Below are 23,022 nucleotides of genomic sequence, written 5' to 3'. Positions count from 1 at the left end.
ACTTCAGTAGCGCTCCTGTTCCCCAGTTTTCAACTCTTTACAGATCTTCTTTTTAGTGTCTCAAGCTTTTGACAGTATAAGAAAAGGAGAAGGTAAAGAGAAGAGAGAGGGGCCAAGCCTATAGGAGGAGAAGGCAGACAGTTACCCTGCTAGACGGGACTGCGCTGGGGCTAGACGCTGGGGCACTCGGCGGTGCTGTGAGACAGGGTTTAAGAGATGCTTGCTCATCTTCATCTGACTGCAACTATATGACATGCAATTAGTTTTTTCCAAAAACATATCAAAATAAGAGCAAGATATGCTTATGTAAAACCATAAACTCATCTATCAATATAGAATAATTCCTGAAAAACTGGACTCTGAGGAGATTTAGTAACTCTTAAGAAGTCCCACACCACCCCTGAGGCCCAGTAGAGCGCCCAGATTCAGGAAAGCTGCCCGTGGGCCCTCATTCTGCCATGTACTGCTGCGTAATTTTATCTTAGTCATCTACTTTCTAACTCTGACTTTCCCAATTTAGTAAATGGAGATAACAGTAATTTCTAGAATCATGAGAGTTTTAAAAAATTACTAATTCCTAAGTGCCATGACCCCAGGCCTACAGAATCAGAGTCTCAGAGATGGGGAAATTTGTAAAAGTCTCTATTTCCAAATCTCTCCGGTGTGATCAGACACACTGACTNCCTTAGTCATCTACTTTCTAACTCTGACTTTCCCAATTTAGTAAATGGAGATAACAGTAATTTCTAGAATCATGAGAGTTTTAAAAAATTACTAATTCCTAAGTGCCATGACCCCAGGCCTACAGAATCAGAATCTCAGAGATGGGGAAATTTGTAAAAGTCTCTATTTCCAAATCTCTCCGGTGTGATCAGACACACTGACTGAGGACTGGTCACTGGAAATGCTGCAGCGCCTTGGTGGGTTTGCACCCCTGCAGACCCTCCCTTGCCTCTCTCAGTGCTCCTCGAGCCCATAACCACTTTCTCCCTGAGGAGTCAGGTTGAGGAACCTGCAGACGGTGGCCCAGGAGCTGGGCAAGCAGGGGCCTCGTCCATCACGCTGCCAGTGAGGAGGTGAGGCAGAAGGATGTGCCTCCCTCGTGTCAAGGTGGCTCTCAGACACACTGCTTATGGAAATACTGGGAGGTGGGAGTTAGGAAAATGCTTGCTTACATCTAGGCCAATGGAGGCCTCTGGTCTTGCTTGGAAGCTGAGAGCAATGTTGACATTATTTCAGTGGGAAAAATGCTTTGCAACCTCCAAAGGAACGATTCATTACTGTATGTTTGGGGCTGCCAGCAAACAAAAACAGGAACATAATCCAAAATGCTGAGGTCTGGCTTCTGGATTTCTTCCAAGTCATATTTGTCTTCTTTTAGTGTAACCATGAAATTACACTTGACACCTTTTTAAGTACCAGGCTGTCTTTGATTCAATACCTACATCACCTTCTTTCAATGATTATTTTCCTATTATCAGAGGTGAAGGAACAGAAAGCAATTCTTTAAAGAAGTGATTCTGAATGGACCAACCAATCCCCTTGGATTACTGGTCAACTTTCAAACAACTGTTAGAAATATGTGCTAGGAGTCAAAGACTAACACCGGAACCAGCACTGATTGATAGGGTAATGTAAAACAGCCCCAAATACTGAGTTCTGCATGACAGTTACAGTTAAGCACTAACATTTCAGTCTTTATTCTTCCTGGTCAAATGATTAAATTGCTTTTTATTTCCTCTGCTAAACCCCAGTTTGCACCTGAGTTGGCAAGTATGGTCAGGACCATCAGGACAACAACGTATGTTTTCAAAGGGCTTTCACAGCCTTAGTTTACGTGTTTCTCAGAACAGGCCTACAGCAGGCAGATCTGGTATCAGCCCCGTTTTATAAAGGGTAGCTGAGTCAGCACTTGGCCAGCCATCAGGGCAGTGGAGGTGGGCCACCTGTCAAAGGGTGCGAGTAGCAAGAGGGGAAGCCAAGTGGACATAGTGAGTGGAGGCCAGACTGTGTGGAGCCTAAATGCTGGAGGCTCTGAACCAAATCAGTAGCAATGGGATTTAATCTGGGAAGTGCTGAAATTCTTTGACAGGAAGCTAGGCAATAAGCAGGGAGAATGAAAGGAGCAGGTAACCACAGAAAAGAGGTTATCAAGTGCCAGGCCTGGATTACAGAGGGTGAAACCCTACATTCATTGACTCCAGACAACTGGATCTGCTTCAAGAAAACAATCATGGGAAAGAGTCACCCAGAAACAAGGCTAAGGGGGGGTCTTTGGCACCCCCCACTCTATCCCCTCATTCCCTTTAGCTCATGAATTAATGAGAGGAAAACTCAGGGAGGCTATCTATCTCTGGTGTGTTTTTTCCATGAGTCAAAGAGTCGACCCACTGAAGACTGTAGCAGAAACCTAGAAAGAACACTCGTGAGATTTGCTCAATCAGCAAATTATTGGTGAGCTCCTACTATGTGCAGGCACTCTTCCAGGCAACAGGATGCAACAAGGAATCAAAGAAAAGGCCAGGTCACATGGAGCTTCTATTCTCACCATGGCACCCACGTTGAGGCCTTCCTACTTGCTTGTAACTCTTCCCAGACCACTCTACCCCCAGAAATCTGCAAAAGTCTCTTGTTCTCTAACCTCCTTCAGACTTTTACTCCATTAACACCCCTTCTGCAAGGTCCTCTTCTAACCACACTATGAAAACTCGTGTCACCTTCCAGAACCATCCTTCCCTCCTATTTTCCCTCCCTGACACTTACCACCATCTAACACTTTATATGTTTCTCTTATTTTTTCTTCTTTATTTTTCTCCTCCCACTAGAATCCATGCTTCAGAAAGGCAGGGGTTATTGTCTGGTTTGTTCACAAGTATCCCTAGTGCCTTTAGCTGTAACTTGCACGTAGTTGGCACAAAATAAATTCTGCAGGTTTGTTCACATGATCAAACAAGTTTTCTGACACATGCAGATATATGCAGGCCTCCTGTGTTCACATGTATTCATTATCACAAGCTGTATGGATACATAGGCCTAAGTTCCTTCTCTTGGTCATACAGTTTTAAAAGCCCTATATGTACAAATTTGCAAGCATTTATCCTTACTTTACTTGGTTTGCTTTAGTTCTTTGTGCTTAAACAAAACATTTTTCTCTTCTTATGTGGTCCTCAAACATGAACATTCTCCTCTTTTCATACTCAGGCCCTTTATTACATTCCCTACAGAATCCCTAAACACTATTTCCAGCTGCGCATATGCCAATTCATAGTATCAAAACAGCTCTACAAAAGATAAAAATGATGTCAAATGTCTAATTTTTACTCTTTTCAAATGCAATCTCTGACTTTAAAAGTAGGCATACATGTAAACAAAAGCAGTCTAACTGAATTAAAATTCCAAATCTAATAAAACCCTCCCCTTTCTTCTTCTAGTATATCTTTAGATGTCTCTAAATAGCTGGTTTCTCCACGCAAAGGTCTGAGTTGCAGTGATTTTCAGGAGAAAGATATGAATGGATAAGGCCTCTGATACAGAAATAATTAAATGCTATGCTTCTTAATTCTCTAACTCCTCAAGAAACACTGGCTAACAAGGAGAAATGAATGGAAAATGCCAGTAGAGTTGATCTTAAGGCCTGTTCTCCCACCTACAATTATGTGACCCCAGGCCAGCTTTCGCTTTCTTATCTGTAAAAAGATAATATTCCCTGACCTTCTCACCATACAGAACTTTATCCAGGATTAACATATATTAGTAGTGGGTTATGCTCTAAACTATAGAGCAACAGTCAAATGAAAGGCAGAATGACTTTGCCTAAAGGCCAAGTCCTCTTAAGGGCTCCTTGAAGCACAGTAAAACTCACAGTACAGTTGACCACTGAACAGTGCAGGGGGTTACGGGCGACGACCCCCCCACCCCGAGTCAAAAATACGCATGACTGACTCTCTCACAACATAACTACTAATGGCCTACTATTGACTGCAAGTCTTACTGATAACATGAACAGGTGATCAGCACATATTTTGTATGTTATATGCATATTACACTGTATTCCTATTATAAAGTAAGCTAGAGAAAAGAAAACGTTAAGAAAATCGTAAGGAAGAGAAAATACATTTTTAGTACTGTAGAGTGTTTATCGAAAACAATCTGTGTAAGTGGACCCATGAGATTCTAGCTCATGCTGTTCAACGGTCAGCTGAATTTCTTTCTGCTTCTCATGCCTTATATCAAATATATTACAGAAGAGTAATTCTCCCTAGATTCATTGTGGCATATACCTTTGACTGTATGGTCCTCAGATTAACGAGATGAATGTCACAAGGCAAAGATGACAGTAACGGCGAGAATTCACCTAGCAGCTGAAGGGTGGGCACAGGGATCTTTTCTGTCATTGTAAAGACTGGATGATTCAGGAAAGAGGAAGTTACGTGGCTAACGAGAGAAGGATAACTGACCGACTTCTTTTCTTCTTCCTATCAAGAAAAAACAGAAATGTTGAAGTGTTATATCTGCAGTTTCCACAATATTAGTAGAATTACCTGACAGGGTTTAAATAGAAAAGAAATATAAACAAGTACTTTAATTTTATTGTATTTTTTAAATAACAGTTTTAGCCAAAACACAGATTACCAAGTTCATTTGTAAGCAATGTAAGAAAATGAACAGTGTCCACTTAACTTAGAAAGATCTTTTTTTTCCAATGCTTTAGTACTAAAAATCCTGACAACATTTTCCAAAAAACATTTTAGGACAAGGTATATCGTTTTACTGAAACTCTTTCTGAAGCCACCACAAAACTCTTTAAGTAGATGGGTCGGAATGTTCATTCACCTTGCACATCATCAAACGTGATCTCTTCTCCCTCAGGTTTTACCCACCATATCCTCGTAGTTTCCTTCATACACTCAACTAGACCATAACATCTTGAGGTGATCCAAAGCTATGCTCTGTACATGTGACCCAATGACAGGATCTTTTTTGGGGAAAAAACTCTCTAAATAAATAAGGTTTTTAAATAACACAGGGGGTCTACCTAGATCATCTGTTAAATTTGGTAAATCGCTGCCACTGAACTGAAGCTGTTAAATCATGTTATGCAATAGTTAGTACATATTTATCTAGTACACAATTATTCAGTAGAATTTAAAAGTACTTTAGTCATTACTATGGTATATACTTCCATACAAGTGGTTCAGCATGTCCAAACATTAAACAAGTCTGCCAGGGCTGGGGTAGGCATATGGTAGATGACACACTCAATTAATTAAATCAATGACTAAGGAGAACCTTTACCAATAATGCCTAAGGTATAAGGGCACACACAGAAAAACACTGAGAAGAGAAAATAATTTATGTAGAAAGGTTTTCTGATCAACAGTGACACATGGAACAAATTTAATTTTCCATCTTATTTTTAAACTGTCCATTTCACTGATATCTTCTGATTTTGCATCCTTTTTTGTAATGAGGGGCTCAAATAAAAGTCTTGGCTACTTATCTGGGTGAAAAAATAGGATTTTATAGGAGATATGGGGCTTAAAATTCAGAATGACAGATTAGCAATGAACAGAGGGTGTTGAGCAAAGAGTGACAAGCATCTTGCCAGGAGCGAACTGTAGATGTCATTACGATTCAGACTATGTAGAGAGAGGAAAAAAATTAAAGGCAACAGAGGGACACTGCAATATTAAGATACTGACAAAAAATATTAGGTCTAAAAGAGTTGTAAAAAAAAATACGTACCCATTCCACCCTCTTTTAAAAAAAAGATTAAATAAAGCATATATAATATTCACCAACAATACTGAAATTTAATGTATGTTGTTGAATATTGAGGGAACGGTTTCAACAAGAAACTTTAAATGTATTCCAAGATCAACGGACTTCATAATCTAGGTCAGGATTGCTGACAAAATCACTTTTAGGTAATAAAAGATAAAAGATTCCAACAGAAAAAAAGACACCTGCCGTATCAGAATCAGAAGGCATTAAGTCCATCCTAGATCAAGTAACATTCAGAAAAAGCTCTCTGGCTTTGCTCTATGCTCTTGGAGGAATCCCTGGACACTTCAGTGAATAGGCGGGATACTTCTTGATGGATTATGTACACCTTTCAAAGAGTAATGTGCATATATACTATTCCTCTTGACCCACACCAGTCCCCCTGACTCTCAGTGCCCCCCCCAACCTGGCCATACTTAAGAATGGCTTTGGGGAGCTTGAAACCTAGATCCCTGAACCCTAATCCAAATCTACTTAATCAGATTTTCCAGGGGTGAGCCCTAGGAAGCCAAAGATTAACAGCCCCTGAAGCAAATCTCAAATCTCAGTCAGTCCAACACAGCTCTGTGGACGCGAGCTGGGAACCATCACCCCAGACAACCTCCCAACCTTGTAGAATAAACAGCTCTCTTTGGAGTCAAATGTCTAAGTCTCATCCTTTAACTAGTTTTGAATTAAGAAAATGATTCAGACTCAGAAACATGTTAGTGATAAGTTTCACCAAAGGAAACAATGTCGTGAAGGTAAGTACTTCGAGAATTCAAGAACTGTGCCATTGATTGTCCTAAGCAGGATAAGGAAGAGAAATGTTTATGGAAGAGCTGTGGTTCAGAGCTGTAAAAGCACTGTGAACAAATAACACTGCTGGAAGGTGGCCAGGCAGGGTGGGACAAAATCTCACGGAAGGTTCCATGATTCATGTACTTTCTTAACATTTTTACAGCAACGAAGGGCTCAATAAGATATTTAGCTGGTAAATTATCACTTTTTGATTAATCTCCTGGAAAGGTAATCTTTTAACTGCAACCTTTATGATAAACCCAAAGCTTATAACACATGTTTGCTATAGGAAATTTTATGTGTTTAAGCTGTAAAAGAATTCCCCAGCCTTGTAGTAACTAATACACTACTCTAAACATTATTTGGTTTCTTGTGGGTTGGAAGGCTTCAAGCTGTTCAAGTCTAACTTTCTCCTTGCAACCTGTACGAAATTATAGTTTCTAGCACATTCTGATCCAAACCACACTAAGCTGAGATCTCCATTGCGTTCCAGCCCTTATTTCATAAGTCAGAACTTCTTGCTAGGCTCCAAGGTGTCCTTCATTAAGCCCAATTAAGTTACCTGATCCCTAAACATTAAAGGTGTCCATTCATCTACATCAAAACTTGCTAAATAAATTACCTAAGATAGTAAGAGATGATATTTTGTGTCACTTTTGCTTATTTAGTATGACCTGATACATGGTGGGAACTTGATAAAACGTTTTTTTGAACTTTATCAATAAGCAAATGTAATATAAATAAATGAGAGAAAAATATGGTAGGGGAAAGGATGCGGGGAAAAAGAGACAGAAGAAATAATAAATGAAAATATAATGAATCATTAAGATTTAGAAATAAACCTCATTTAGTGCAGAGGTGAAGCCTGGTGATCTGTGGGCTAAATCTGCCCATAAATAGGTTTCGGTATCTGCATTGTATTAAAAAGTTGTCTGTTTTTCAGACAACTGTCAAAAGAAAAAAATCCAGAGATTTCACATTGAAATTGTCAACAACAATAACAAAAACTCCCCAAAACGGGTAACTTTTTTTTTTTTTTTTACCCAAAACACTGGAAATCCAAGTCACACTGGGCCCTCACATTCCCTCCAGTGTGGCTGAGTTGTAGCTCCTTGGTGGGATATGTCCTCATACTCATCACAGACCTGGGGTCACCTCACTAAAGCGTTTGCCCTTAAACCTGACCAACCTCCCTCATGCCATCACTTTTCTGAGCCCTGTAAGCATTTGAAGCTTTTCATCTGATCTCTCCCAGCTCCTTTCTCCTGACATGTAAAGAACTGGTATCCAGAGGTAAAATGACACAACTGTAATACCTGAACACCTCCAGCACTTCTAACTCCTGGTTCAATGCTCTCTGCTACAGCAGTCATCAGCAGGAAGGGATAGGGAGCAAAGCGTCAAAGAAACAAAACCTAAAGGGTCAAGGCCAAAGAGCCAAGTCCCATTTTTCACTTCCGTTGACCCCTGAGTGTCACTGCCATGGATGACAGTCCACCTCACACAGCTACAGCAAGCCCCTGGGCATCTGCACATCTCACAGCGATTACCATTCCAGTCCTTGTTCTCACTGCCTCTCTGAGGAACACTCAAGAACAGGACTCAGCTCCACTTAGTCACCCAGACTACTCCCAGGACACTCTGGCAGGCTGAAGACTTTCTACTAAAATGCCTTCCTGTACACACTGTCTCCTCACCACGGTTCCTACCGTCACACTGTAAACATTAGAGTCTGAGTTGAGAATAAAAACACTTCCTGGAAAGCTTAAGTTATATGAGATGGAACATTCCCTCATGAAATGTCTTTTTAATCAATTTTACTAGAAATTAAAATGTATTTTCTCTTCTCTAGTTCATTTATTATTTAAAAGAAACTATTGATTTAAGTCCAAGAATCTATAGTTGAGCAAAAGAAAAATTTAACCAACACAGGATTATAAAAACATTGGATCAAATTTCAATCAATTACTATCCAAGGAGTTTTGAATGGGAATAAACAAATTATTTCGCTTCTAAGTGAAAGCTTTATAGATCTGACATGAAAATGCTTATTGCCATAGTTAACAGAAGTTTTGCAAATTAGTGTCTATATAGAGAGAAAAAAAATAATAAAAGCCAGAAACTCTTTCGGGAGGAGGAAAAGATGCCAGCACTCAGACAATGATTATCCTGTGCAGTTTTAGTCCTAAAATTAAGCGACCTTGTCAGTAAATGATTTAAACCATGAGTCCCAAGAACTGGTTTAAATCTTGACATCTAAAAATGGATATTAAAATCTTTTTTCCTAAAAGATTCCCGATACTAGAAGAATTCTGGGCTTTAATGAGCTGTTGCCATTTCATTCAATCAACTAGTGTTTTATTTATAAAATAGCTACCACAGGCAAGGAGCCCTGTGGGGCACATGAAAATGAAGCAGACAAGTCCCTGGAATCGAGCAGGGGGAAGAGAACATGCCGAGTATGACAAGGCAGGGACAGGATAAATGCGGTGGCACCATGCGCTATTACAGCTCACCCATTTATGCATTTGTGCGTTCATTCATGCAACAAATATTGGGTGCTTCCTCTGCTAGGAACAATTCTAGAACCAGAAGGACATGGGCCCTAGTCTCGGTGAAGGTACGGTCCAAAGAGGAGAGAGAAAACAATCAAAAATAATCACATCTATGCATGGAGGACAGAAGCACAGCTCTGAGGAGGCGGTGAAGACGGTGACCTGGCCTGGTCAAGTAAGAGCAGTTGACCAAGGCAGCTCTGACCTGAACTACTAGGAAGAATGCCCTGGCAGAGAATGAAACTGCAGACGCAAAGGTGCTGTGGGCGCAGGGTGCATGGGGAGTACTTGGGACTGAAAGAAAACCGGTGGGCCCAGAGCAGAAATAGTGTGAGTCACACTAGATGCAGCTGGGGGACAGGCAGGGCCCAGATCATGAGGGGCTGTTCAGGCCATGGGAAGGATTCTGACTTCTATTAGAAGAGCAATGAGAAAACATCTGAGAGGTTAAGAAGGCGGCAGTGAGGTCAGATCGAGTTTTGAAAAACCGAATCACTTTGCTTACTTGACTGAGAACAAATATGGCAGGAAAAGAAGAACGGAATGATTCAGGAAACACATGATGTTTAGATTAGGGTGGTCGGAATAAGTGAGTTTATAGATTTAAAATATTTAGGCAATAAGAGAGCCAAGCACTGGTGACTGCTGTTTTAAGAAAGGGGCAGGCAAAGGAGAAGTATCAATGAGAGAGGACTTCTACGTGTGTGGCACTGGATGGAAGGTGGTGCTGGTCCCCGAGAGAGAGAACACTGGAAAAGAGTGGTTTTGGGGGGAAGAGAGATCATGAGAGTGATCATGGATATGTCAGGTCCGAATAGCAGGATGCAGCTAGGGAGATGGGTCTGCAGGTAAGAGGTGAAAGGTGTGTGTGGGTTTCGTCTGTATAGCGGTGGTCACCACAGCCTCGGGAGTGGGAGAGATTGCCGAGGGAGAACACACAAAATGAGAAAAGGAGACGGTGTGGGGTCAACCCTTGAGCATTCTTGACATTTAATGGCTGAATTAATAACTATCAAAGAGACAGAGAAAGAACCACTTGGGAGGTAGGAAGAAAACCAAATAAGCATGGCACCACGAAAGCCCTGGCTAGACTGTCTTCTCAGAAGTGACATGATCAGTGTCAAATGTTGCTGCAAGGTGAAGTAAGACGATGGATCTCGTGATACTGGCAAGGTTATGTGTGTGCGTGTGGGGCAGATGGAGGCTAAAGCAAAACTGAAATGAATTGAGTGTGACACGGAAGCAATGAAATAAACCCATCTCACAAACCAGCTCAACCGGGTGTGGGAGACAGGACGGTAGTGCAGGGCAAATGGAAATGGGTCTGCGTGGAAGCTGTTTTTGGTTTTTATTTTTAATAGGAGAAAATGAAGAGTATCCAAAAGCCTGCAGAAAGGGCTTCTTTCCTAGGGGAATGTTGGCTATGGAGGGCAGGGAGAAGGTAGGGGGAGGATGACGATGCTAAGGGGGTCACTGCGGTGTGTTCCAAGGACAAGCGGAGGTACTGGCCTAGGAGGCAAGGAAGGTAAATGTCTCCACCGCAATATGAGGTAAGTAGGAAAGGGTGGGAGGAGGTGGTTGATACCTAGAACTGAGAGCCCTGTCAAATGTGAAGTCGGCGGTGGGGCCACCAGCTGAAAAGAGCAGAAAAGATCTGAAATGGGTCAGTGAAGAAAGGAGAGCAGAATGAGAAAAAAAGGGCCGTGTAGAGAGTCATCTGAAGTGGGAAATCATTAAAGCATGGAAGGCCGTGATGATGACTTTTGCGTTGCCTTCAAGAGGCGTACGTCATGTTGGTTTACGTCCAGCTCAGCTTTAGCCAGACTCCTTAATGGAATGCTGGGGTTTTGTTTTGGGAAATGAAAACTGAGCAAGATGACAGACAAGTAAATCCATTTTCAACTGGGTAAGAATAAGCACACTAAGGTTTCCAATAAATTTTACTAATCAAACTTAATCTCCTAAGTATGTGACTAAGTTCTAGTCTTAAATTCAACTCTTCTTTCACATAATTTCAGAAAATTCCACCCAAACTGATTCCTTAACATTATTTTACATCTACATAATAAGCAAAAATAAAAAATAAGACCTAATGCAAATCTGACATATGTGTAACTGAAGCTCTCTTTCTTGTCAATATAGGCTACATCTAGTATAAAGATATCTCAAAACCGGGAACTGTACATCATAAAAAAAGTGCAAAGCCACAGTTTCAAATTCTGGGTGGCAAAGAACAATCAACATCAGAAAGTACGAGTTATTTTTTTTTCCTACCATATTCACAACACTTCTTTTTTCCAGTAGTATTCGAAATAAATTAGCTGTGACCTTGTTATCATGGACACCTTGCTCAAGGCCGCGATTATCATCTTGCATGAGTCTTCGATCCATGATAACTTCAATCTGACCTAAAGCAAACAAGCAAACAAACAAACAAACAAACAAACAAACAGGCTTATTTAATACAAGCGTCCAGGGAGGATCACATAAGTTTAGGCACGGTCCTGCTTTAAGCCAAAGAGACACATCTGTAAAGCCCACAGTACCAAGGGCTTTCTCAGAGCAGCTGGTATAAATGCAAAAAATAGGACTGTATTTCCGTTTTAAAATTTAAGTGAAATTTAAAAAGATTAGTGGTAGCATCTGGAATTTAAAAATGTTGATGAGGTTCATCAGGGAACGTACGTCACACCTGGAGTAACAGGACAAGTACAGATGGGTAGAATCTAAAAAGGACCTGCAAGACAATTTGGGTCACTTGATATCTGGCGATGCTCTGAGGAAATCCCAGGATTTGGAGACACCCACCACACACCCCCTTCCCTCCCTCGTATTATGTCAGGAGCATCAACTATCCTCACTCCTCCCACAAGAAGAGGTCATGTTTGGTTCCCTCATCTGTTGTGGAATAATTCCACATCTCCTCTAGTTTAAGTTGTAAGCTAATGGTTAGGCTATGAGAGTACAAACTAAAACAAAACAAAACAAAAACCCCAAAAAACTAAAAAACAAACAAACAAACAAAACCCTATCCATAACAAACCAAAAAACCACCCGGAGCCATAGTTATTAATTTACACTAAAAAAACCTAGTCATATACACTTAAAAATATATGTATATTCATCCATCTACCCACTCACATTTGTTATAGTATTAAACGATCTTTTGGCATAAAACAGCAATACATAAAATATTTTAATAATTCTTATTTTGACACAGTCAATCCAAATCTGTTTAGTTTTTCTTCTCGGTTTAGGTACCCAGGACATAAAACTGCCAGCGACGATTAGAACTTTCGCTGCTACTACCTCCAAATTTGTTTTATTTTTTTTAATTTTTTTTTTATTTTATTTTATTATATTGTGTTAATCACCATACAGTACATCCCCAGATTCCGATGTAAAGTTTGATGCTTCATTAGTTGCGTATAACACCCAGTGCCAAATTTGTTTTAGAACACAACTGTCTAGCATTTGCCCCTCGGGCACTGGGACGAACTGGCCATCTAGGGCCTGATCACTTCACACCCAAATTAGTCCATCAATCTCTTGGCAATTTCTCTCTTCTCCCTGCCTCCAAATGTTAGCCCTCATAACATGCGACACTCAGTAAATCTCCTGGGCTGTACTCAAATTGTCCTTATGTTTGTAGGTACTCAAACCCTGGAGTACGTGGGTGTCTACAGCAGGGGCACCTGGGCCAGGTGTGACTCTCGAGCCACCCATTTTTAAACCTTGCCTTCAATTCTCAAAGTTGGGTCCTTCAACAGGGAACTAGACATTAGGACTGGAGCAATCATGGACTAACAGTTATGTCACGTCCTTTGATAAAGACGAGCTGAGAAATAAAGCTCCTCTGCCCATAAACCACATTTAGGAATTTTATGTCAAGTTGTCCAATCCATAAATGTTGACTTAATTTTTTAAAAATCAAAACATAAAAAATTTGAGCCTTCTGGGCTCTTTGAAAGCAGAAAAATTTGGCAACCCTGGGCCCCTCTCCCCATGGCGACAACAGTCTGGCACTGAGCAGCGGCTGCCCCACCGAACGCCGGGCCCCACCACTCCCTGCTGCATCCATGATATGAGGCCATTATTATTTTTATAATGGCGTTAGTGTCTTTATGGCATCATCTCATGATTCTGTGTAATGAAAGCCACAAAGAAAGATGAGTAGTATACTTTTTTGTGTGGGTGGACATGCAGAACATATGTATATGCCTAATAAAAAAAGTGGGTTCATGGCAAAGGGTACGCCAGGCACCTGCACCCATTTATTACATGCCTGGCTCTGTAAGATACTTGTCTTAGCAACTCTCAATATGTAAGAAAGAAGAGCAACTGACCACATATAAATGATAATAAAAAATATGTGTTATAAAGGACATAAGCCTCCCAATAGAGGTTTTATAAAAATTCATCTCTGTTTATAATTTATCTTCTCTTTTCATCTTGTTCTCTCTTTTGGAATCCTTATTAAAGTTGTGTCTGTCACCTCTTTATCCCCCTTTCTGTATCATTTCAACTCCCTTTCTTCTTTCGGGTGGAAGTGCCCCAGAAGGACGTGATTCAGAGAAGGACCTAGGTTTGAACTGTTACCTCCCACCTTGGCGAACTTAGGCAAATCTGAGAATTTCTAACTGTTCTCCTGCCCCCCTCTCCTCTTTGACTTCTGGAGAGTTTCCACAGCCATTCAATTATGACGATGACAGAGGCTTGTGCAAACAATGAGCTATCAGGAGAGATAAATTATCTTTAAGAAGAAATGGCTCATGGAGTTTTACGTCCCTCATTCTTCATCAGAAGATTGAGGAAATACATTATTTTATGTTATTCTCACAAAACCAAAATTAACTAATAGTCTGGTTCTCAAAAAGAAGGCGGCTGGTGTCTGAAGATGATAACTAATACATACGACCAACAGAAAAACTATATGCTTGGAACTGACACTTGGAAGAGCAAAAAAGAATCCAAACAATACGTACCACTTTTCAAGCTTGAAACCCCTAAAGACTGAGCAGAGAGTAGTGTCAAGCGATGCTTGGCATCCTGGATATAGGCCATTGTAGTCATTGGATAGACATTTGCTTGAAGAGGTAATTTGCTCATTGTCATTCTAGGCTGAATCTATAAGACCAAACAGTTCACTTAAAAAAAAGAAATCAAGTGATATTTACAGATGTACTTTAAAAAATTAGTACTGACTATAGATGACTTTTCCTCCAAAGAGTAAAAGGCATAGCTTCCTTTCTTGTTCAAAGGAAGAGCAAATTTAGGAATTAAAACATTCTTCAAAACAATACGGAAAAAAAGCATGAGGATATTAGAAAACTTTAAGTGAGAAAGGTAGAACTTATCCAGGTTTTTAAAATAGGCATTCCTATTTAATTCAGAATAAAAATTCTTAACAAAAGTCTTCTAGCTTTCCAATATTTGCATAAAACAAATTATAAAGGTATTAAGTATTCATTTCTCATCTAAATCTAACATACCGCTTTTGTAATGAATGCTAAGCATAATAGCTCTCTATCCCCTTTCAAAAAATATCTCATAATTCTTGAATCAGTTTTAATAAATACCATAGATCCCCTCATCAAATCTTCTAACATATTATATTAAAATAATCAAATTCATATTTATATTTAAAGTCCCTTCAGTGCTTACTCTTCCTGTTTAGTTTCTATGTAGATAGTCCCGTATTTTAATTTTTCTTGGTCTGGTATATGAATGGATGAAATACATTATTTTAGTTTTTGACGAAAATGCACTAAGCAGGTTGGGTCAAGGAGACTCCCTCAAACCTCAGTAGGAAACATTAAATAGAGTCTTTGTTATCAGGTATCTTATTCACACCACATAAAAATGACATCTCTCCTGTTCAGTTCATGCAGGTTTGACATGATGCTCAAGAAGGAAAGAAGTACGAAGCTAATGGAATAGTTAACATGTATCGAGTGTCCGTTATAACTAGGCAAAGTACTGGGTATTCACAAATACAATCTTCAGTCATTACAACAACCCTGTAGTGCATCCTTCAACTTACTGGTTGTACTGAAGAGTGTCCCCCCAAGTTCAGGGCCACCCACAACCTGTGAATGTGATTTTACTTTGAAATAGGATCTCTACAGACATTAAGTTATACTGGATTAGGGTGGGCTCTAATTTCCTTCTAAGAAGGAAATCTGGACACAGAGGGACACTCATGGAGACACAAGGAAAATGCAACAAGGACTCTGTGACAGCAGAGGCAGAGAGTGGAGTGATGGGTCTACAAGCCAACAGTGCCTAGAATGGCCCGAAGCCACCAAAAGCTAGAACAGGCAAGGAAGCGTATTTCCCTAGAGCCTCTGGAGGGAGTGTGACCCTGAAGACATCTTGGTTTTGGACTTCTGGTGTCCAGAACGGTGAAAGAATAAATTCCTGTTGTTTCAAGCCACCCAGTTTGTGGTAATTTGTATCACAGGCCCAGGAAATTATGAAACTGAAGACACAATTGTAAAATGTTAAAAAGAAAAAAAAAAAAAAAGAAAGAAAAAAGAATAAATAGTTGGAAGGAATTTTCTATTTCTCCTTTCCAATCCTGATCTCCCCATTCAAATTGTACACTCAATGAAAAGGACATTGACACTGTGGTGACTGTGGGGCTGCCACCTTCACTCCCTACCTGTGGGTCTAGATTTCTAGTTTTGCCCAAGGACTACTCTTTCCAAGCCTTAAAAAAATGACCTATTTTAGAAGCAGAAATGTTTAGGTTATAAATTTAGATATTTATAAATTTAGAAATAATATTTTCCCATTTATTCAAATGCTCGATCCTTGAAAAGAAAATTCACATTTTTATTCACTTTTACTAAGTTGTTTTTTTTTTTCATGTATACACCCACACATACAAATAATTGCTTCTGTAAGATTTTAAGAAAAGAGTTTCTTTTGTACACAAGGAAAATGAATCACCATAAAGTCGGGGCTTCATTTGAAAACCAAACAGCTGTGGTAGAATTAACATGTAAATTCAAAGAGTATAATGCAATTTTTATGCTTTGGAAAAGGTTTAAATTTAACCTTTGCTGAAAACCGTAGAAGAGAAAATTATCACAATCCCTTCCACTCATCCCAGTTGAAAATCAGACAAAGTAAAAGCATTTGTTGTGAAATTATTTCTATTCATAGCCAGAAATTTCTAAAATGCTAATGTCTCAAAAACATGCTAATGTTTTTCATAGTATTATTTCAAAGCTATGTTGTCACACACATATACTCTAAATATAGAAATTTAGGTAACAATCAAAGGAGCCCTATTAAATTAGAGAGCTGACAATCGGAAAAAATTCTGAGTCAATTTTCTCATTACTATTTCAAACTATTTTGTGAACATTTTGATTAAATACATACCTACTCACATTTCTAAACAGATATATGCTTGTATATTTCTTGGTTTACGTCTATGTATACATATGTGTGCATAAAGGTAAACACACATACGTTATTGATAAAAAGAGGGGAAGAGTTTCCCTGAAATTTAAAAGAGCCCATTATTGGATTATACATTTAAAAGCATATATGTAATAAATTAAATATGCACAGACCATTTCCTTATGAGGGGAAAAATATATACGCCATCAATCCCTAATTATGTTTCCTTTCTATTAGACAAATTCAGATATAATTTTGGTATCAAGGCTTTTAACATGCAAATAGTCACCAAATCTGCCTTTGAAAAAATACAACCGTAAATCAGATGTTCTACAAACCAATCTCTCAAATATTTGTTCTAGCTTTGGAAATCTGGTTGAATACAGAACCTATAAGTACCTGTTAAAATTCAGTTTTCCTCTAGAAATAATTTGTAAACTTAAGCATATTATTCAAAGGATCCGAAATTAACTGGCCCATTACCATATATAAAAGTTGCACAGCCATTACTTAGACATTTTACAGGAAAATTACCTGGTATCCATTCAGGTCAGTGTAAAATCTGTTTTGGCTGTTTATGCTAGAAGAAATTCTCATTGCAATCTCACGGTTATGTTCTTTTCGGATGTCCACGATATTGGACACTTCCACAGACTGTCCCTCTATTCCTAAATTTAAAAGAATATATGTATTAATAGAAACTTATTGCTCTACTTTTCTTAAATATACTATACAGAACTTCCAAAGTGACATACATTTTCCTGTTTTTTATTCCTATCTTCACCATTTTTCAGGCTAACTGTGCCATTGTTCACCTTTTTCTTTTCTTTTCTTTTTTTTTTTTAAACATTCACCCTGGGGCACATGTAACTCAGAAGGATGAAGAGGTTGGAATGAGATAAATGCAGATGAAATATAACATGCAAATGATTCTCCAGTGAGTTCTGGAGGGGAAAGAGGACATGAAATGAGAAAAGGTCAGCCCCACTCCAGACCAGCTGGCCAGTCATGTGTACAGCCATTCCCCAACAGAGCCATTCGAGCCTACTTCTTCCCCACTCGCCTTCCACACTGGAAGTCTGAACCAGTGAGATTTACACTCTGTTGGTTCAAGAGACAGTCTATTATTGCCCATGATCTATAATCCAGGAAGAGAGACACGAGATCCAATGAGATGATTTATGGCTGAAACGGATATTACCATATTAGTATTTGTGAAGTATAATCTGGAGAGCTCCCCAGAAGTTAAATCAATTTTAACTGAGTTTGGTATCTCTTAGGACCCCTTGTTATGAAGTGATTCATTTTGCCCTTTGCTATATAAAGCAGACGACAGCTTGAAGAAGTCCCAGATGTATCAAGCATTTATTTTTTTGGATAAGCCTAAAATGCTCACTAATTTCTATCCGTCACGCTACCCTAACAATATCTTCTGGTCCTCGATGAAGTCTTGGGTCTATTTCAGAGATGGAGAGGGGAGTTATGAAGAAATCCAACACTTCTAATACAGATTGAATGTGCAGAAGAGATATAGGATCTTCTAAGAAAGAGCAACCAGGAAAGCAAGCAGTCAAAAGAAGAAAGACTGGCCCTAAACTATTTTATGCGGTGGAAGGTTTTTAAGGTTCTAAGAGCCCTGGACACATACCTGCAGTTGTCAGCCATTACCCACCACACCTCACACACAATCTGTCACAGTGTGCTGATAAACAGCACACTCTTCAGACAGAGAAGGCTATGTAAAGAGAAATCGGGAGTGGGAGAAGGGAGTAAAGAGGACTTTTTCTGGAAGCCAAGAAGAATCCCCAGGGCTTAGAGAAGGTGAAAGCAAAGAGTTAAAGAAAGGAAGTTTGAATCTGTGGGACCTGTGGAAAATACTGAAAATGCAGCTAACCAAGACACTGTATGTATGTGAGAAATACACTGGAAATTGCAAAACATAAATAGTAACATGCTGACAATACCAAATGGGCGGAAGTCCATCAACAGAATTTTCAGAATTCTCACAGAAGTTCTTTTCTGGGAGCTGTTACCCTTCCAACTCGACAACCTCAGTCAGAGAGGACTCCAGTTTCTTACTATGTTCACAAAGCTGTAATGAGCAGTGTGACCTCATGAGTGGGAGGAGAAGGTGCCTTTTTTTTCCCTCCTGCTTTATTGCCAGTCCGAACCACTAACCTCTGCCCAGCTAAATATACATAAAACTTGCCTTCTGACAATTACCAGATAGCTGACCCACATAGCTTCACTACTACTGAGAAGTTAAAAGAAAAAAAAAATCACATCCACTGATGCTAGAACAATGGTATCTTCTTTGACTAGGAAATGTATGACTTTCAAGGCAAAACTTTCCTTTCGGTAGGTTTATGTCAACCCCAATATTTTTCAAAGCCAATGAAATGTATATGAAGTTTTAAGACAAGCTTCTACAAATGAACCAAAGATGCCAAAAACACAAAATGCAGCACTAGGGATGAAGTCCCCCATGAAACATTTGGGAGAACACGTCATCTACTGGAAGCATTTGTAGGGCTTTTAGCACCGTGCACGTTTTCTCCTCTGGAGACTGGATATTCTCTCGGGGATCAATAGAATACATGAAATGAAAGAAAGTCTTAACAAAGGAGACTGTCATTAATTTCAAGTCATGTATCTCTGGAAAACATTTACAAAAAAACATGATTCAAAAAATAAATAATTTCACATTACCTCTGGCAATAATAAATTATTTCTGTTGAGAAAATCATCTTTCTTGAGCTCAGTATTATGCTCAGATCCTATTGTGGCAACAAATGCTTAAATCTCCTTTAAAAGGAGCCTCGACATCCATTCACAAGAGAGAACAGGGATTATTTATTAACAAAGGCAACACAAGGTAAAAACAGAGCAAGTCCACAGGTGGAAAGCCATCATGGAGAAGTGGGAAGAGTCCTGCAGAACCCTGTTTGTTTGGTTTTTTTCCTCCTCCCTAGAGCCTGTTAGCTTCTTACAGATTATCTTACATACCATCTCTACATTCCAGTTTTTAACAACATTTTGGGGACGTAGGAGGTGCTGACTCACCGTTAAAGAGAATGAGTTAAGATGTGAGAGGCTGTCCTTCATCATGCAGAAGTCAGCTGACATGGGAGGACAGCAAACTAGGCCATGGACAGAGTTTAAATAGATAGAAAGATAAGGGAATAAGTATTTTAATTTTGAGCAAACACATGCATGCTAGATGTAAGCTCCTCAAGCACTGGGACCGTGTCTTGTTTATCTTTACGCTCCCAGCACATAATAGGCAGACAGCAGTGTTTGCTGAGTGAAGGGCAGCAGCTACTGGAGGAAGCAGCCAACAATTACTGAGGCCTTGCTAGGTACCATATGGTTGCCAACTGCTTTCCGTACAGTAGCCCATTCAGCCCTCACCTTAAGTCTAGGACGACATTCTTTGCCCCAGATTACGAGGCTGGCAGAACCAGCACTAAGCCTCTCAGCCATCATGCCTCACGAGCAAACCGACCACCAGAGAACACTGAAGTTACTTTGGGACCATAGACTGAAGAAGCCTTGCAGTGACTCTAAGTAGAAAGGAGACCTCCAGATTATTTTTTAAGAAAGGAAGAGGGTACTGATCTGGGGTCTGATATGCTGCAAGTGCTATTTAACAGAGTCAAATAAATTAATAAAATGATAATAAAATTAAAATAATAAAAAAAAATCATGGGACAGGGTTGCCAGAATACAAAACTTCTTTAAAACAATCCAAAATCTTTTTTTTAAATGTCACAGTCACACCAATAAAGTAATATATATTAATTAAAGACACTAGATCTCACTTAATCAAGATGAACACAAATCATAAGCACAAGCATGTTCACTGTGCCTGGTGCCGAGGGGAGAAACTTGGGAAGATAGGCTAGCTGTCCACCAACGGACAGATGACTGATAAAACCTGTACACCCACGTTATGGACTGCTCTGTAGCAAACGAGTGAGGTGGCTCTCTTCCCGGGGAAAGAAAGATCTGATGCAAAAAGGGAATGCAGCATTTGTATAGTAGGATGAACTTCATGCTAAAACCAAACACAATACTACACCTTTCTACAGGTGTGCACGTGTGTGTGTGTGTGTGTGTGTGTCAGTGAGAGAGCGTGCACACAAGCGATTGCATGTGCACGCAGGTATCTGATTACCTCTCGAGCAGTGGATAGGGGCCACACACAGATTCTAGAGGGATTTCACCTTATACTATAATGTGTGACATTTTTGCCAAAAGAGTATACATATATATTATTTGTATACATATATATTCTAAAATAACAAAAATTATCTTAAGCATCTTTAAAAGAAGATTATTTTCTAGGAAGGCAGGGAAAAAGATGAAACTGGGTAGGCAGGGGGGGTCAGGGTAGGGAGGCATCACCTTTTGATTTTGATGCTTAGCACCAGTCTTAATGAAACTGAGAAGGGTACCCCTTCTTGTGTGGAAAGAAAAACTGGAAGGTATCTCTGACACATCGTTTGTGTGGGAAAGAAGAGGTAGATGGAAATGTCCAGGGAGGGTGTGGCTGAGGAATGCAGATGGAAAAGCCTGGGGCCATGGCTCTGGGCAGCAGCCCCTGGTGGCTTTTGGAGAATTCTGGGCCTCCTTTCCTCGCACAGTCTCCTTTCTTTACCATCACATCATTATAACACCTATCTGGTCAGCTGAAGTCAACCCTGACTCATAGAATCTCAGAGTTGGTCCAATCCTCTCCACCAACCCAATCACCTTATTCTAGCAATTTTGAAATGCAAAGTGTACCTTTCCAAGGAGTATCTCTAATACATCAGACACCACTCCCCATACTCAAATGGTTATCGGAGTGAGAGGCAGCAGCTTGGGAGAAAGAGCAAAAGAAAGCCTGACTCACTCGGCAAGTTTTCAGTATCTTATTAGTGCCGCTCAGATGTGTGATTAGGACAAGTCCTTACATCAAGATTCAATCACAACAACTGGCCCACACCCACCTAGGAAACTGAAAAGTGATGGATGGCAAGAACCCAAAAGAGGTGTTTAACTGAATTTAACATAGATATGAAATCATATAAAATAAATCCTCAAAAAACCCACCTAAGGTTCAAAGCAAGGTCTTCAGTGAGTGTCCTTAAAATGTAGGTTCTTGGACAGAAATGCAAGCTTGTTATCTAATTGTTGCCCTCATTCCTTTTTCTTGACTCTGTGTCTGAGCAGAGGGAGTGACTAAGCCATCACTTCACGGCAGAAGTAGGACAATGGTAACAATAATTGTTAACAATAACAACAGCGAACAAAAAAGCTGTCATGAAAAACCAGGGCTTGTAATTCGAAGTATTGCCCCTCAAATTTTGGGAGTATTTTGTTCTGTATTTAAATCATCAAAAATATAAAAATACCTTTTCCATTATGTATTTACTTTCGTGACAGTGTTTTTGTGAACTTACCCAACTTAACTGGGAGTTGACACTGAGGGTCATTACCTAATACACACTGCTTCATTCAATATAAACTTTAACGACAGTTTTTGCAACAATGATGCATTTAGTAGGTCAATATGGAGATGTTTCTAAAAAGCAAATATTATCATTTTTAAAAACTGTACTCATATCTGAAAGTACCAAGAATAAAAATGGTAATAACTCGCACAACTGGATGACCTTTTTCTCCATGTTGACTTATTCAACTTGCCTATCCATTGTAAGATCTAATTTATCCTCTGAGGTACCTGTTGATTTCCAGGTCTGTAAATGTTCACATTGATTATTTCTCCACAAGTGAAAATTTTAACATCTGCTTTCATGAATATAAATTTAAGTAAATTTCATTCTGAGTCTTGAATTTAAGAAAATGATGATGCACCACTTTGTTTTATTTCTAAAGCAGTAGATAAATAACTACTATGACTTATTGATCAACTTATTATGAGCGAGGCACTAGTCTACATATTTTAGGCTTTTCATTTCAGTAATTCTTATAATGACACAAAAGTAAACGCATAATAGGAAAGGTAGAGCATTTTGATACCGTGGATTGCAAATTTTGGATAAAGATGACACCAATTAACTACAATATACTTGGAAGACCTAATAATAGAAAAAAATACACAGTAACACTGGGAGCTTTTTTTTTTTTTTTTTTTTCTACTAAGCACTGATTTTAAGAAACAACAGGTGGGAAGCTCTGTCCTGGAGGAAACACAACATCTACATCAGTAACATTTTTTAAAAATCCAAAACAGACGAAAGCACTTCCGTAGGAAGTGAATAAAACAGCTCACAACACTGAAGCTTTCCTGTTCCTTTCCCCCTATCCAAGCTTGGGCTGGTCCAGGACATGTGAGGGAAGAATGCTGGAATAATCCCAATGGTCTGTTTGCAGACCCTCCGCACTGTCACTCACTCTGCACTTGCCTCTTCCTGCTCTCCCAAACACGCTCCTTTCCAAGGTAGCGTTAGGCAGGAAGCCTGGATTCTGCGTACTCTTACTT

At 39.5% G+C, this 23,022-nt stretch overlaps 1 protein-coding gene across 1 annotated transcript in view; it reads right to left on the bottom strand.

Annotated features, from left to right (window-relative positions):
- The window catches only part of MAN2A1 (mannosidase alpha class 2A member 1), a 172,577-nt gene that overhangs the window by 13,409 nt on the left and 136,146 nt on the right, over window positions 1-23,022 (bottom strand). Inside the window, exons 17-20 of the mRNA XM_002919942.4 lie at window positions 17,067-17,200; window positions 14,105-14,246; window positions 11,394-11,527; window positions 4,281-4,475 (exon numbers count right to left, since the gene is read on the bottom strand). Coding sequence (XP_002919988.2) covers window positions 4,281-4,475; window positions 11,394-11,527; window positions 14,105-14,246; window positions 17,067-17,200 — 605 coding nt within the window. The remainder of the gene's footprint in view (window positions 1-4,280; window positions 4,476-11,393; window positions 11,528-14,104; window positions 14,247-17,066; window positions 17,201-23,022) is intronic.

This window comes from Ailuropoda melanoleuca, chromosome 3, assembly GCF_002007445.2.
Source record: "Ailuropoda melanoleuca isolate Jingjing chromosome 3, ASM200744v2, whole genome shotgun sequence".
In the NCBI taxonomy this organism is placed as follows: domain Eukaryota; kingdom Metazoa; phylum Chordata; class Mammalia; order Carnivora; family Ursidae; genus Ailuropoda; species Ailuropoda melanoleuca.
Note: the sequence above shows the minus strand (reverse complement) of the source record. Positions and strands in the feature narration are given on the sequence as shown.